We start from the raw sequence: 16,084 nt of genomic DNA on the forward strand, positions 1-16,084 counted from the left end.
CGCTTAGAGCCCATGTTCGTCATGTTTCACGGATGCAGTCAAGCTCTCTTGCGTGCCTGCCAGAACGACGACCACAGGCGTCCTTCTCCAACAAGGTGAACATCCATCGTGCCTCCTTACCATCGGGTTTCACACCCTCTGCACGTTCAACCTCAGCTTTATGGTGTTTAAAACAACCTCACGTGCGTCTTACGATTCCAGGGATAAGAAAGAAGACCAACCTGCCTACCTTGGCCTTGAAGCAAGCAGCTCTGGATTGTTTGCACACTTTCTACTTTGATCGAGTACATATATATACGGATGGCTCTTCCACTCAGACCAGCTCCACCAGCGCAGTGGTTACACCATCCCGTTCACTAAGCATCCAATACAAGATTTCTCACTTGACAACATCGACTAGTTCGGAGCTTGTTGCCCTCCTAGGTGCCGTTGATTATATTAATAACCAACCGGCTAATCGGTGGGCTATATTCTGCGATTCGAAGGCGGCCTTACAATCTCTTCTGGCATCTCTTCGGCGCGGGTCATGTGAACAACTCGTGTCGGAGATACGAGAAATGCACCATCACATGATCGCGAAAGGACACGACATCGTGTTCCAGTCTCTGCCTGGTCATTGCGGTATCTCCGGCAACGACCTCGCTGACGAAGCTGCTAGAAAAGCTCACGAGGGAGCAACCCTTGTTTCAATACCTTTATCGCGGACCGACGCAGCCCAACACTTAGGCAAGCTAGCGCACTCTGACATTGGAGAAGTGGCACACACCTGAATTCACTCACCATCGCTTGCATTCCCTCGATCCCTCTATGCAACTGCGGCTGTTACCAGGTCTTCCGCGAAATGAAGAAACAGTGCTGTGCCGCTTACGTTTGGGCGTCGCATTCACAAATGCTTATGCATTTCTGATTGGAATGGCTGATAGCGCCGAGTGCAATGCCTGCGGGGTCGAGGAAACCATAGAACACCTACTGAGCTACTGCCCATCTTATGAAAATGAAAGGCAAGACCTCTGCACAGCTCTCAATCAGCTAGATGGAAAGCCGTTCACCTTGAACTAGATCTTGGGATCATGGCCTCGCATATCACAGCTACAAAAGGCCACAAAAGCGCGGCTGCGATATTCGAAAGCGACCGGATTGAGTCAGCGTCTGTGATCCGGACTGAGTGACCGACTGATATCTCCAGTGGACTTTCTCTCTCTCTTGTTTTTCTAATCTTTCTGTCCCCCTTTCCCTTTCCCCAGCGTAGGGTAGCCAACCGGGCTCAGTCCTGGTTAACCTCCCTACCTTTCATTTATCATTTTCTCTCTCTCTCTCTCTCTCTACATATTTTCTTTAGCTTGCTGTTTACCCAGGGTAATTCTTGTGCACATTCGGTACATTAAGCTATTACATTTCGTCTTCAACGCGTTGAATACCTCAAGCTACTTCTAAAGGTTCGTTTTCTTAGAAAACCAAGCACTCGGTCATACCGTTACTGATTGCCATCAAAGTGATCGACTGTTTGCCCGACATCATGTTTGCTCGGAACATCGCTTAGAGCATCCAATACTCTAAACAGACAAAGCAGCATCAACGCATAAATTTATTCCGGCACTGCCGTGTATGATTTAAAACCTGTGATGAAGTGCCTCGTCTCATACGACGCCTTACACACGCTAGCGATTTCTGTCGTTATTAGTGTTCTGCAAAGTCTTATGATTAAAGAGCAGCTTTCAGTAGAAACGTCAAGAAGGAACTGTTTGAGAGACCGCCCCTCTCCCCTTCCAACCGACAAAGCTGATGGTACGGCAAGACAATGTTCAGCCGCGCCAGTTGGAGATAGAGAACTCAAGGCGCCTTGAAAAGATGTCAGCGGAGCTACCAGTTCTATGGAGAGTTGCACTTCGATATTTTGGATTAGTTAAGATTTGTATTAATTTGTACTGGCACTATCGACTTATACAGGTTGGCAATTCCAATATGTACAAATAGCCGAAACACAGGGGCATTCTGCCGAGAACTCAAGTGGATCGATAGCTGAGCGTATAGTTACATTGTTGGTCTATTTTTGAGAAGCACGCATTTTCACAGTATCGCACGGTAATGACTGTGTAAAGCCACAGTGGCGCGAAGCAAGTCACTAAACTAGCTGTTTATTGAGCGAACATGTGCCCAGCTAAAGAAATAACGCTCAGAACAAGGATAGCGCGGAGCACACTCATTGATCGTGCAAACTTGATGCGCGGATCAGAAGCGTCGGCTATTTATACACGGCTAAAATGAGCTGTCGAGCGTGATCGTTCGTGCTCGCGTAAGTGCTGGTATTTGCGCCTAAATCCAGATGGACGCAGAGAGATAGAGTGGAATGAAAGTTACGTGCACAGGAATAAAGTGTCTCAGAAAGGTTGGTCCACTTTTCGATAGGTGAACCTGTCTCTGTAAGAGGCAGCCTTGTGATTCTCGGGAGCGTTAGGTTTAGCTGGTTAGCACGGTAAGGGCGGGTGGTGTAGTTTAAGGCAGTGGCTTGCTCTAGAAAAAGTGAAAAAAAAAGAAAATTAGAGGTGTATTTCGCGCTTCTAGCCATCCTTGGGGAAGGAATGGGGTTCGAAGATGAGGGGACGAGAACGTGGAGAGGGGAGTTGGCAGCCGCAAAAGGAGAGAGAGAGGCTAGGGGGGATATTGGCGGGAGGGGAGAGGATCGGAAGCCTGCAGAGAACTGGAATGAAACCTTTAGAATCGTAGGCATTTGTGATTTTAGAGGAATGGTCCGCTCAGCCAGTCAGCACCAGAGTAACCGATGGGACATGAGCTAAGCGAATGCCTTTACTGGCCTAGTGCGGCGCAATATTTTCGGAGGTATTAGGATGGTGACATAGACTCTCTGGGAAAGAACTGGAGGCGGTGAGAAGCAGACGTGGTTTATTGGAGCGGGTTCGTTCTTAAAGGAAAGTTAACCTCGGTGGATCAGCGTAGACGTCCCATTGGCCTCATTTTCTACGGTTGCTCCCTTGCTCACCAGCTGATTAGACCATTCTTCTAATGCCACAAATGCATGCCGCCTATTGCACCTATGGTTTCTGCCCAGTTCTCCGCAGGCTTCCCATTCTCTCACTTCCCCGACAACCACCCCGCTAGCCACTTTCTTGGTCTTTCTGTTATTGGTGCCACCTCCCCAGCACCCACTCACTTCTCATCTTTCATCCCCGCCCTTCCCGCTACAATGCCAACAAAAGAAAATTAGAGCACCTACTTTCTTTTCAGTGTCTTTCTTTAACGCCAGCCGCTGCTGACAAAGACCGGACAGGACGGCACACTATTGAATCGTTAAAGCGAACCCGCCGAGGATGACAAGGCCGCCTTTGACTAGAGTAGGTCCACGTATCAAAACAGTGGCCAGCATTTCTGAGGCATTTCGTACCTGTTTATGTAACCTCTATTGGCCTCGAGCTCCACCACTGGAAAAGCTGGCGCCACCGTCGGCGTGACGTGCTATTAGGGATCACGTGGACATAGCGTCCGCGTCGGCTACTTCGGGAGCACCGAAGCGAGCTGAAAACGAGAATTTAAATTCCCTCGTACGCGGCGGCCCTCATTTAGTGGCGATATTTTCCCGCTTCGAGTGTTTCCTTTACAACGCTTGAAAGCAGTACAATAGGTAGTGGCTGCCTTTGAAGGCGCGCAACATGGTAGGCTACTGCTCGGTGCCGCAGTGCCGGACGCATGCAACGGAGCCCGCGGTGTCAGCCTTATTCACACGTAGCCGCAGGACAAGAAGCTGCGTGAAGCTTGGCTTGCGAAAGATAAAACTGGCAAACAGCCATCGGCTACAACTCGGGTATGCAGCAAGCACAGACGCGAGGAAGATTCCTGCTACGGCGCCGGGTCTGCGATGTTCGGAAAACGCGCACTGAGACGCTCACCCAGCTTGTCGATGCTATAGATACTGGCGAGTTTAATGGAGTGGAAAGGGAGCTGTAAGAAGCACATTAAAAAAAAGTATGGCATATGGTCATGTTTGTGTTATGCATTAATGCACTGGATTACAAAAAAGAAACAGCGGAAAATCGCACGCTGAGAACACCGATAACCATACAGTGCGACGCAACTCGAGAAATAATATTGAAACGTCCAAGAATTTAGAAGAAAAAAAGATTGAATCGTCGCGACGGCACATCACAGTGCCCGTAGGCGTCGAAGTCTCTACAATGAAATTATTTTTGAACAGCTCTGATAGCGCCCACGCAACAATGGTTGCTTGTATACTGTCAAATACTCATATCCTGCAGCCTAAAGCTCATGGCACGGTGCGAAAACGCGCACGCGGCGAAAGCGAAACAGTGCGCGGACAAGCATGCAGACGCGCAGTCGGTCGCTGCGAACCTCTGCGATCACTGCATTATGGCTTCATGCTATTACGCTCCATTTAGTTATACAAACGCTATAAGAACATATTTCACATAGTTTGCTCTCGGCGTTTACCTGCCTTTCACGCAAGAAGCCGGTTCGGGAGACTGCATCACGGCGACCACGCGCAGTGGCGTTTACCGTACATATTCGGTAAAGAGATAGCATCTGTAAACGATTCTGTGCTTTCAGTTTGCCTAAGATTATTATTTAGACAGTAAAAAAAAACTTCTCTCGTTTTGAAAGTACTTATAGAAATGTCCGGGGAGCTCGCGCGCGTTGTTTTTAGTGAGCGCTGACAGCAAAACCTATGAGGAGCGCGTCGCCGGATCCCTCATACTACGCCAGCGAGGCGCTTCCGATAGATGGCGACTCCGTAACTCCTCGCCGCCAATACCACGCAATGTACACCAGTGTTTGCGCTGCGCTCGCAATCCGATTATTAAACCACCAATGTCAAGATAAGCAACAGATAGGCCCATCATCACATTTCAGAAGTTTCCGATACAGAATGGCACATTTTGCGCTGAGCGATATTGTTCAAAATTGGTTAGCAGCATGCATCATGAAATGCACAGATTGCAAACTCGACCATTAGGGAAGGGTCAATAAATAAAGTTATATATCTCTCTTGTGGCTCAACGACAGAAATTGATAGTAATTTGGTTTTTGACAGTATCGCAGAGCTGCACTTTCCACTTTGTCTTTACGGTTTCTTTGTGACACCAGTTTGGAATACAAAATTATGAACACACAGATACGATGGCAGTGCGTGTTCAAGAGACTGTTGTTTAAGGCTAGCGGTTTGGAATGATGCTGCCCTAATCTTCCAAGCAGTTAGCTTACCTGACCGTAATACAAAATATTATATCTATTTGTTCACAAATGCGTAAATACCGGATCCTCTCCGAATAAAAAAAAGTTCGGTAGGTGTTACACTTTTTTAAAAAAAGAAGGCGAAATCTTGCGGCACATTTGGCAATAGATGAAGTTATACAGTTGGGGTTCGACTTCTTTGAAAGACATAATGGTAATGCATTAATTTATATGATCGGGGCTACACTTCTTGCAAGACTTAATGAGACGCGATGGTAAGTACACGTGTAGTACTAAGGCGACCTCCTGACTAAGGTGCAGCGGCAGGCGCTTCTTCAGCAGAGGCATACTTCCACTGCAGTCGTCGCGAGCCGCAAGAGCTTGCACGCTCCTTCGTCGCACACCGCCGCCGCCGCTCCGGCTATGACGTCAATGTGCAGAGCGCCCGCGTCCGTTTTCTTGCACAACACCTGGCGCGACAGCAATGACTAAACTTATAATTCGACAGGCACGTTAAAATGCCCATTTGTAGGAATGCCAAATCATTATGCCGTTTGGAGACTTCGGAAGGTCATCAACGCGCTCATTTCATACTCTCATGACGTGGCGCCACCTGCTCCGCACCGTCACGTGCGCCCACAATGACGCATACGCTAGTGAGCGAGATGAATGCGACGTGCCGAGTGCAATGATGCACGCACTAGGCACAGCTTTATTAAGCGAGAACCGTGTAGCAGCTGTGGCTTCAGGAAAGCGTACTCGTCTGTACGCCGGAGGCGCAGATTCGATTCCCACCCATACCGAAATGTCCCAAATTTTCTTTTCAAAGCCACAAATTTACTTTGATCAGAGGAACCTCCCTTGGAAATGTGACGTCAATCCGAGCAGTTTTGACGTGTTTTTACCCTTTGTGACGTCGGCCATTTTTCTACAAGGCGCAGTTTCGCCAAAGTCACCGCCAACAATGATACTAAAGGCTTTCGCCTTAAAATCACTTGTCAGCAACATCCTCGTTGCACCTATTACTTTACTTTTTCCTTTATGCTCTGCTTTTTGTATCCCACACTCAACAAACTCGTCTGGCCCTTGATTTTTTTAAACGATTTTGCTTGTTGAAAGGCACACACTATTAATTTATTGACTCATTTCACCGACTCTTCCTTATTTAGTTCTAAACGTATATAGTATCGCTATTCAATAAAATGCGCAATATTCGTTCAAATAATTCCTAACGTATAATTCGAAAGCCTTCTCACGAACATTCAAGTTAATTTTGCGCAGGGAACCATAAAAATTCGAAACTTAGTTAAGCGCAACCTTTTACCTAGGACTTGTAACAGCGCCCACAACACATTTAGTGCGGTCTTACAGGTAGTTCCCAGGCCTCATTATTACGAAATACAGTGCACTGTGTTTTTGTATTTCGAATCACAGTACTATTCGCGACATACTCACATACAAGCACAGAGATCATAATGTCCTAAGTAAGAGAAACGTTCGCAAATGTTACCGCATTTAAATAATTTTTTAAGCCTTTAAGTTGTCTGCAATGTATCTTTATCGGGGGCTGTAGCCGCAAAACTGAGCTGGCTTGTGAAAAAAGATAATATTGATATGTACGTACCGGTATATTGCGTAATATTTTATATTTAACTTTTCTGTACTGTCTTCCTACGTCTTGCTTTTTTAAGCGTTTGCTGACGATTTTCATTTTCTAGCTGAATTTTATGATAGTGGTATATCTGCTTCCCATTTTTACTTATTTCGCGGTTATTCTTTGGATAATATAGCAACGTGGCAGCGCGATCGTTGCGAAATTTCAGTGGACTAACGCACGGTAGGGTAGACGCATACAAAACTAATTATAATCGCACACTATGTAAACACATTGTGTACATTTACTGCTCCCGCATACTTTGTAAACATTACAAATTATTTATATTGGTATGCCCACCGGTAGTAGAAGTTGCACAGCGAGCATTTACATTGGCATTCCCTGCTTTAGCAATATCTGCTTCAGCAACCGGCAGTTTCTCGCTAGAGAACCCTGGAAGGAAAAAAAATATGTTCGCATAAGTGCTCGCTACATAAAAGATCGAAGCTATTTGTGTCATTAAACGGTGCCAAGTACTTCTTTTACCATAGAAGGAACATGTAGACAGATGAAGGGAATATAAAACCGGTACTGAACAAAAGAAAGGCACCGAGCACTAAAAAGTAGAGCTGCTTTTCCTGTACAGCAAAAGGGTCCACTTATGCAAAATTTGAGGGCGGCAACATTTATTCTTAAGAGTGTTCGAAGTTAGAGATACGATAAACAGGACTGCTACGCGCTCGAATGCGCCCTGGGCCCGACGTGGGTTCAAAGCTCCTAGGTTCGTTTCCGGCATAGGCTTTCAGGTAAACCCTAATTTGTGCAGTGGTCTACCCTGTTTATGAGATGTTTCCTATGAATGAGAATTTTTTTAAATTCCTGTTGCAGATAGCACGATTTTAACTTGATTTCTCTGAAAGTCTTATGTATTTTGGTGAATACATTGAAAAGCATGTTAGTCTAGTGAACACAAGTTTGCAATGATATGCCTCTTTCTATTTATATTCCAGTACATATCGTATATTACCAGTTATAGCTGGGGAAATTGCATGACATACCCACTTGGAACAAATTCTGAGGATGACAGAAGGCTTGAGATATGGGCTTTCAAGTTTTTCGTAGAAGTGCAGGGTTCTTTAACGAACAATTTTGCGAAACCGCCATTTTACACCTTGGAGAACCTGGCGACGTGACTTGCCAATGTAATTCGTCACTCGATTTTGGAATGGATGTAATTGGACAATGTTTGGCAAACAGCAATTTTCAAGAATAACGGAGAGATTTTAAACAGCACCATGTATGTATGTATATATATATATATATATATATATATATATATATCTATATATATATATATAGCGACCAATACTGATTCTTCCTTACGTACCCTCCCGTGAGCGCGCTCCATCGATGCGAAATAATTTATGAGCAACTCGGCTGTCGTTTCTCGGTTCGCCGCCCTCCTTTACTGTAATCCTCGCTGTGACGCCGATCATTCCGGTCTGAAAATGTACCATATGACATAAATCAGTGTTAAATATATTCAAGGACACATTAGTGTCCCCCCCGTTGATGTCCCCCCACGGTGTCTCCCCCGAGTTTTTCTCTCTGCTTTTCTTTCTTTTCTTTTCTCCCCACCTTCCCGCTCCCCCGCTGGCACTCACAGATGTCGGGTGACAGCGCTCATTACCTCTGAAGTCTGCCTTTATAACCAGCCGCCACGACGACGAAATCAGGTGACGTCACTGCATTGACTTTCTAAAACAAACATGCCGAGGATGACGCGGCCGCCTTTGACGAAGATAGGTCCTCCTATCGAAACGTTGGCCAGCCTTTCTGAGGCACCTTATGCCTGTTTACAAACTCTATACCGCAGTGTGCTATTCCGTCTGTCAGCCCCTTTCTTGATTTTCGACTTCAAGGACACCTAAGCATTTATGAGTTGTGAATGCGGAAGCATTAATGTCCAATTGAGGACCGCTGAGCAGTAATTCGAGTTATGAATTTCTCACGGGCAGCCGAGCGCGTTGAGACGCTTGGCGAACACCACCTAGATAGCAGAAGGCCGGTTCATTTCGATCCGTGACGTCATGGTACCTTGCCCGAACAAAATAGAATCTAACGGGGATGCTCGCGTGCAAGCTGCGGTTATTTTCAAGTCACCACTTGCGTCTCTCCCGGCTTGGCAACGGAAATTTTGGTCTAAATAGCATGACATCATCAAGTGGAGTGCGCACGCCTAGTGGTCTAGCCTAGTGCGTAAGTCACTGGGCTCCTGAGCCTGGGGTCGTAGGTGCAAGCTCACTAGCACCAACGTCTCACTTTTCAAATTTCTTTCTTTCGAATTTCGAAACTAAGTCTCTAACCATTTTGCTGTCAATGGTCAGTGAGCAGTCCATGCTGTATTACTATGAGCATTAGACTGGTGTGCTGAGGGAAATGGAATTGAAACCTGTGACCGGACCAACAAGGGTCACTGTGTATATAGTACTAGGTATGCACCGCTCCTCAATGACGCAAATTTGGCAAACTTGTTATGTGCCATTGAGCATGCGCCACTCATTTATGACCCTCTGTGATGCAAAAAACTTGGATGACGCTTATGCTTCGCCTTCAAGAGTGGAACGCGATAGCGTAATCTACCCCGTTAGCACTGCCCGCTCATACGCTCGGCATGCTCTTGAGTCACACGCAGCGTTCGGCGCGGCAACGAAACGTGCGCCTGAGCAAGCGGAACGAACCAAAAAACTTGGTGTCTCGGAGGGAGAAACGATCTACGCGAGCCAAACGTCGTGATCGGCACGGACAGCCGGGCCGCGACGCGCCATGAAGGCGGACGCGATTATGGGGCTGACGCCTCGATGGTGTCGTCCTCTATCTCGCTTGGGAACACCACGCAAACGCATGACTCTTCGGAAGCAGCTCGGCACACATCGCAGGGGACGCTTTCCCATCAGACGCGCTACTGTGCAGCGATCACGACAGGGGCGTCCCGCATCGGACGCTGCACCTAGGAATCGCGATGTGAGCGGAAAGAGGAGACGTGTCGCCTAAACACGAGGGTTCGGGTGACGTACGCTCAAACCCTCGAAGGGGAGAAGCGGGCGAGTGGCGCGCCGCGTGTCGGGGCAGCGCCGCACATTGCGAGGAGGGGGTCTTCTGTGTTTGTGCAGAAACGTACTTCGCTGCTCGTGTAACTGTGACTTCTGTAAGTTACATGCTCTAATTACCGATATACACCGCAGTATAAGTTTCTACGGCACGTTTCTAAGGCAACACCGCATTCACTAGAGGCGCGCCCTTCCTGCTGTGAATCATCGAACTCGTGGCTCAGTGGTAGTGTCTCCGTCTCACACTTCGGAGACCCTGGTTAAAGAGACCCCAGTCTCTTTAACGTGCATCTAAATCTAAGTACACGTGTGTTTTCGCATTTCGTTCCCATAGAAATGCCGCCACCGTCGCCGGAATTCAATCCCGCGACCTCTTGCTTAGCAATCGAACATCATAGCCATTAAGCAACTGCGGCAGGTTTATTGTCGTCTTCCACTACGAGGTATAAGCACAAAAGAGCATACAACTTAACGGAGAAGGATGGGCTACTTGGTCTGCCGAATTGAGTGGTTGAATATGAACTATATTTTATATTGTCTTGTAATCTTGAATGGTTAAAAATTTGGAAATGCTCGTGCAATATAAATATTCAGTGTCCATAATTTCATTTATTACTGAATGGATTCACTGCTAACCTATTGCTCCCATTATCTAATATTTAATGCGTATTGACCACTCAAAAACGGCTGCATTTAAAATAAACGTGATCTCCCGTAAAATATCATTACTTATATGTGCTTGACGGAACTTTGTACGCATTAGACGGCGCAATATTGGCGCAGTGCAATAGTTGTTTTTCTGAATGTTGCGAATTGTAAGCTTATATATTCTTTTAAGATGCAAGAGGTCACAATGCATGTTTGTTGTGATTATAAACTTGAAATATTGAGAAATTGATGTCCCAAGATTTGTTCTAGATGCACATAGCCTAGCTTCAATGGGCAGAACACCAATGTTTCTTTTTTTTAGTTTTCTGTCTCGACGAGAGTGGCTACGCTGCTTCCTATAGTTCAAATGTTGTAGGGCTAACAGTTTTCAAAGGTGAAACAACTTACCACTCGTATTCCGTTGTCGCGAGAAACCAGCAGTACAGCTTGGCGCCGTTGATCTGCGTAAACTTTCGCACCTAGCTCAGTGAGATTAAGCTGCAAAAATATGTTAGACAGGTGTTGGACTGGCTATGGCATTGGTATGACGAGAGTGTTGAGAATGGATGATGGCTACCAAAAATTGGGGGCCGAGCGGAGTGCGTTAACGTTCTCTGTCACTCACCCAAAATTTCGCCTATGTTTCGCACAGGAGAAGAACGGTCCTTGTGATTTTTCATGTGTATATAAAAGAATTGTGAGTCATTCTTTAATACAACATTGTTCTACGATAAAGTATGCTTAAAAAAACGATGCGCACTTGAAGTTACCTTGAGTTGTGGGAAATTGCTGCCTTGTATCTTGCGCGAATTTCTGTTATACGTTTTATCCAGTAGTTAGCGGAAAAACGTGCATGGGGAGACACTACAGGACACGTTCTAAGTTTTTTAACGCAGAAAACTGTGGTTTTATATTTACTATACGTTTCACTATAGCCGTGTTTATTGTTTTTTTACTTTCCTACCACTGCAACACCATATGTCTGGATTGTATATTGCATTACAATATGTATATTTCCAAAACTAGGCACATGCTTTATGTACGTAATTGAAACTGTTAAAATATTTTCTTCGTGTGAGACCAGATAAAAATCATTCACCTCTGAGATGCGTCAAAGGGCCTTTCAGAACTTTGAGTGCACCATTTGAGAAAATATACGAAGGCATACAAGCACCTGTCGCAGGGCAGTATAGACCCGTGAAAGTTTGTTAAAAATCCCAATTTCTTGTAACGGTAGCGCACAGCACGATATTTCGCAAGTCAACGTTCCACGCATAAATTGCTTCTAGCGCGGTCACTGAGAAATATTGTGGCACTAGAATCAGGGCCTAAATCGCCGCATATTTTTTTAAAGGAAGAGCCATGGCACTGATGGGGGCGTGAAAGGGCGCAGATGAGGAGATTTCAGCCTAAACACATAAACCTCGTCTACATATTCTCCTAAAATTTCATAATGTGGACTCAATATTTACCACTACATACAATCACATTTTCATTAATCAACTTCTTGCCAGAATCTGTTCCGGATGGTCAATATAATGTGACAAATTTGAAACTCTATTTCTGTTCCTTTTTCACCATTGGAACTCATCAAATGGTTCATATTATTTGTTAATTACTTGGCTTACTTGGAATTCAATGTGGTCTCAGTTCAGTGCTGCAAGATAAACTATGCACCTGCAGACGCTGTCAAAAAAGGCTGACGTCACCACTTGCCTGTGCGGAAATTTCAGAGTGGTGTCCACACGTTCTTTGTTCTTGTGACTTCTTCGGCTTGAAAAGCGTCTTCTCATTGTGAGAGTTGGTTTTCTTGCAGTTATAGCAGGCTAAGTTACTACTAGAGCATAAAATATTTCTGGTGCCGTTTTAAGCAAGTTTTCGCGCGCCCCACGTACTACTACGCATAAATAAAGGCCTAACAGTACACACAAAGGAGATTTATGCTCACCGAGATATGTTGAATGTTATACAAAACCTCACCTCTTTTTCATCGGTGGCATCCTGACCGTAAGTGATCACTCTGAAAGTGCTCGCAAAAGCGGATGATTCTTGCAGTGTTAACGTAATACTTGAATCAATTGAAAGCGTCATAGTGCCTTCTAAGATGTTTTCATCAATCACTGTTGGATACACTTCATCTTGTGTTACCGTTCCTGCAAGTTGGTTGTCCACGTTAGGCAAGATGTAAGCGATAAGTCAGAATGAATACAATTGATTTACTGTCTCGCTTTGGGATTCATTGTCATAAATTTCTGAAAAGATTTTCTTTTCACATATTCGTATCACTCTGTCGCGAGCTCAACGTATTATCACCTGGCTAGAGGGATACATACGTAAGCAGGAGTAAACAAATATTTTCTAAATTAATAAAAAACGAACATAGACATTTCGGCGCCCTTATGAGCCCGCGCGATCACAGTACCTACATATACTTCATATTGTTCATACCGACAATTCCTAATCATGGCAGTGCGGCAGGTTTCCCACTTATTTTTTCGATTTATTCTGCGGTAGCATCAAGCACCACATATTACCAGATTATGAAATATCAATGAAAGCTAACTCGGCCATCTATAAAGCAATTTATATTGTACCTGATATTACATTACAAAAGTTGTTGCTATCGAGTTCCCTGGGAAATGTTTTATCGGTCAAACGTTATACCTGTAGGCTGGAATTGGTTTCGTCTTGGTCAGCCATTTTGTGGTGGTCATGGGATCAGAAAGAATATTCAAAGGCTCATAAAGGTAAAAGTAGACAGGAGCGTATATGAGTATATGTCACTGCGCACTTGAAAAGCCACACGTCAAGGAGTAATCAATATAACTTCATACCTTATAATTAGCTTTTTTGGTAGTTTGTCCAACGCCCCCGCAAGACTACAAAGGTCGCCGAATGAGGTCGCTCTAGGCAAATACTTATTACGTTGGGCATTAAACATTATTACGTCTTCTATGTGCACGAAAACATCGGAAGGCAACCATTTTTTGCTTTTTTGCAAGTATGTGTAATTGCTTCCCTCGTAGAAGAATAAGTGTCTGCATCTTCTCATACAGCGCATTAGTGTTAAACATGAGTCCAGGGGCCGATATGAAGTTGATACCATGTTTCTTCGAGACGCTAAGCACAGTGGCAGTATACATTATTAAAAGGTGACAAAGCCACTATGTAGAAAGTGAATATTTTAAAAGGTAACCTTTTAAGAGCCCTGACGAAACTTTAATTGGAGCTGCGCGGACGGGCGATAACAAGCAAACGTTGTGAACTGTACAATGTGACAGAGACTATAGGTCATGCGCTGCGTGAATGCCCCCAGTACGTGGAAGGGCATCAAAAGTTTAACAATGTCCTTATGCGCCTCGGCAGCCCAGCTCTGCCGGAGGACGTTATTTTAGGCCCTTGGTCATAAGTTAAATGAAGTTTTAAGGCTATGGAGGCCTTACTTGAATTTTTAAAAAGCGCAGGCATGGACTGTAGGATTTAAATGGACCAAACGGCTTACTGTATGCTTTACATATTTCCTTATCGTTGTGCCCCCTCACGCTCCTCTTTCTTTCCTCTTTCATTCTCTCTTACCCTTCCCCCAGCGCAGACTAGCTACCTAGAGAAATGTGCCTCAGGCCGACCCCTCTGCATCTCGCATCATTAAACATTTCTCTCTGTCTCTAGCGACAGGTGCTCGACAAATTGAACAGTGTGGAACTTCCTTGCGTAACGGGCACGTGGCGTGCTCCTCGCTATGTTCTATTGCTTAGTTGTGCTGCCACAAATCGATACATGCCTTCTTCTCCTTTGTGCCACACGCGTGGTCGCTCATTGGCTATGGTGTTGGGCTGCTGACCACGAAGTCGCGGGATCGAATCTCGGCCACGGCGGCGGCACCTTGCTGGGGGCGAAATGCGAAAACGTCCGTGTACTTAGATTGAACCGCACGTCAAATAACCCGAGGTGGTCATAATTACCGGAGCCCTCGACTACGGCATGCCTCATAATCAGTAGTGGCTTTGGCACGTGAAACCCCATAATTTAATAAAAATTTTTCTCCTTTTTGTCATAATATATGCGTCTTCACAATTTAGTACTACAACGAAAATTGTGTAGGTAGCTTACTTTCTCTACACTTCAGTCTGAATTAAGGTCCAGCGAGCCTTTTTTCAACGCATGCCAACTGTCCAACCAGCGACTAGATTTTACAATCGAAATTAAGCATTAGGACCTCAAATATCTCACCCGGAAATACTCTCGCACTCCTGTGCCGAATACGCTGTATTTTGGAGTCGCGGCACAATGAACCGTCTATATTTCATAAATGTTAGAATAGAGGAGTCCCAGATTCATGCATGCGAATGCGTTTTCCATAGTAGTAAATAAACCACAGGAAAAACTAAAGCGAGTAGTAGATCACAATAACATCAACATTTGACCAACAGCAGCCATCTTGTGAGCGGTGAGATGATACAAGTGGCATAATAGACTGAAGGCTTACTCAAGTGTGCAATCTGTGCTTAGATTGGAGGAAATCGAGATGACATAGTGTGAGGAGAGAGGCCGTCGGAGCATCACGCGCAGGCAATTGGTCTCTTCTGAATGCGGAATTTCGGTTTGCACAATACGACAAACTGAGTGCTCTATGTGTCGTTTTGTTCTTTGTTTCGTGGTCATTTCTTTGTTCTATAGACCCCGATTGCATCTCTGCAGTCAGGACGAAATGGTTATTTATTCGGCTGCGCTGGCAAACAGCAGTCTTATCGTCTATGAATGATGGCCATGAGCAGAGAGCTATTGATATAGAACTGCAATACATAAGTGTGAGGTCTAAGGTGTCTGATTTCACGGGGGTAAGATGTGATCGAGCCCACCACCTGCCCTTGCCGTGATTGCTATGTCGAAGAAGCACCGCTCGGCACCAGCAGCCGCTATCGTACTCCGGAAACTATGCGCTTTGACACTCCGAGATGTCAATGGGCTCGTAGAAGTTCTCGCAGATGGCGAGCGGCATGACTTGTTCTCAAGCATTGTCGTAGCAATTTATGAACGTCAAGCTATGGACATCTAGGAATACAGCAAGGTTGCTGTAAGCTATTCGGTGAACTGACGTGGATCATTGCACGATTTCCTTGATTGCAATAGAAATTATGAGCACGGCGGCGGCAGCCATGTTCATACGCGACGGCCAGGTTCTTAGCATTCACGCGTCACGTGACCCATGCAGATAGCTCTGACGCTCTTGTGCACTAGCGAGTGTCCAATTTGGCAAATATGAACGAGTACAGCATGCTGAAGCCAAGCTTCAGTTTGTCGTCGGCAAGCACCTTCTTGGGGTTAAGTATATCGCACGACATCTCGCGATGTCTTACTCACTTGTCTGCATATTTCTTATTTCATGACGCTCACCCACTACGGTGCATTGGCCAAGCAGCGGAGGTTTAAATGGAAACGAAGGAGAAAGAAGTTCAAAAAGAAAGTAAATCCGGTAATAATAACGATGTGGTCGCTAATGAATGTCTTCACCTTGTGAATTCGCGGTAAC

General features: G+C 45.3%; 1 protein-coding gene across 3 annotated transcripts in view; it reads right to left on the reverse strand.

Moving 5' to 3' along the window:
- The window catches only part of LOC129380648 (venom metalloproteinase antarease TserMP_A-like), a 62,028-nt gene extending 49,046 nt beyond the window's left edge, over nucleotides 1-12,982 (reverse strand). For 2 of the 3 annotated variants that reach the window (XM_072285123.1, XM_072285122.1), the window contains exons 1-2: nucleotides 8,184-8,382; nucleotides 7,157-7,249 (exon numbers count right to left, since the gene is read on the reverse strand). In XM_072285123.1, coding sequence (XP_072141224.1) covers nucleotides 7,157-7,249; nucleotides 8,184-8,313 — 223 coding nt within the window. In that variant the 5' untranslated portion in view covers nucleotides 8,314-8,382. Of the gene's footprint in view, nucleotides 1-7,156; nucleotides 7,250-8,183; nucleotides 8,383-10,962 lie in introns of those variants that run through there. The other variant, XM_055062309.2, reaches the window with a different exon arrangement.
- Nucleotides 12,983-16,084: the final 3,102 nt, after the last annotated feature.

Source organism: Dermacentor andersoni, chromosome 10 (genome assembly GCF_023375885.2).
Source record: "Dermacentor andersoni chromosome 10, qqDerAnde1_hic_scaffold, whole genome shotgun sequence".
Classification (NCBI taxonomy): Eukaryota; Metazoa; Arthropoda; class Arachnida; order Ixodida; family Ixodidae; genus Dermacentor; species Dermacentor andersoni.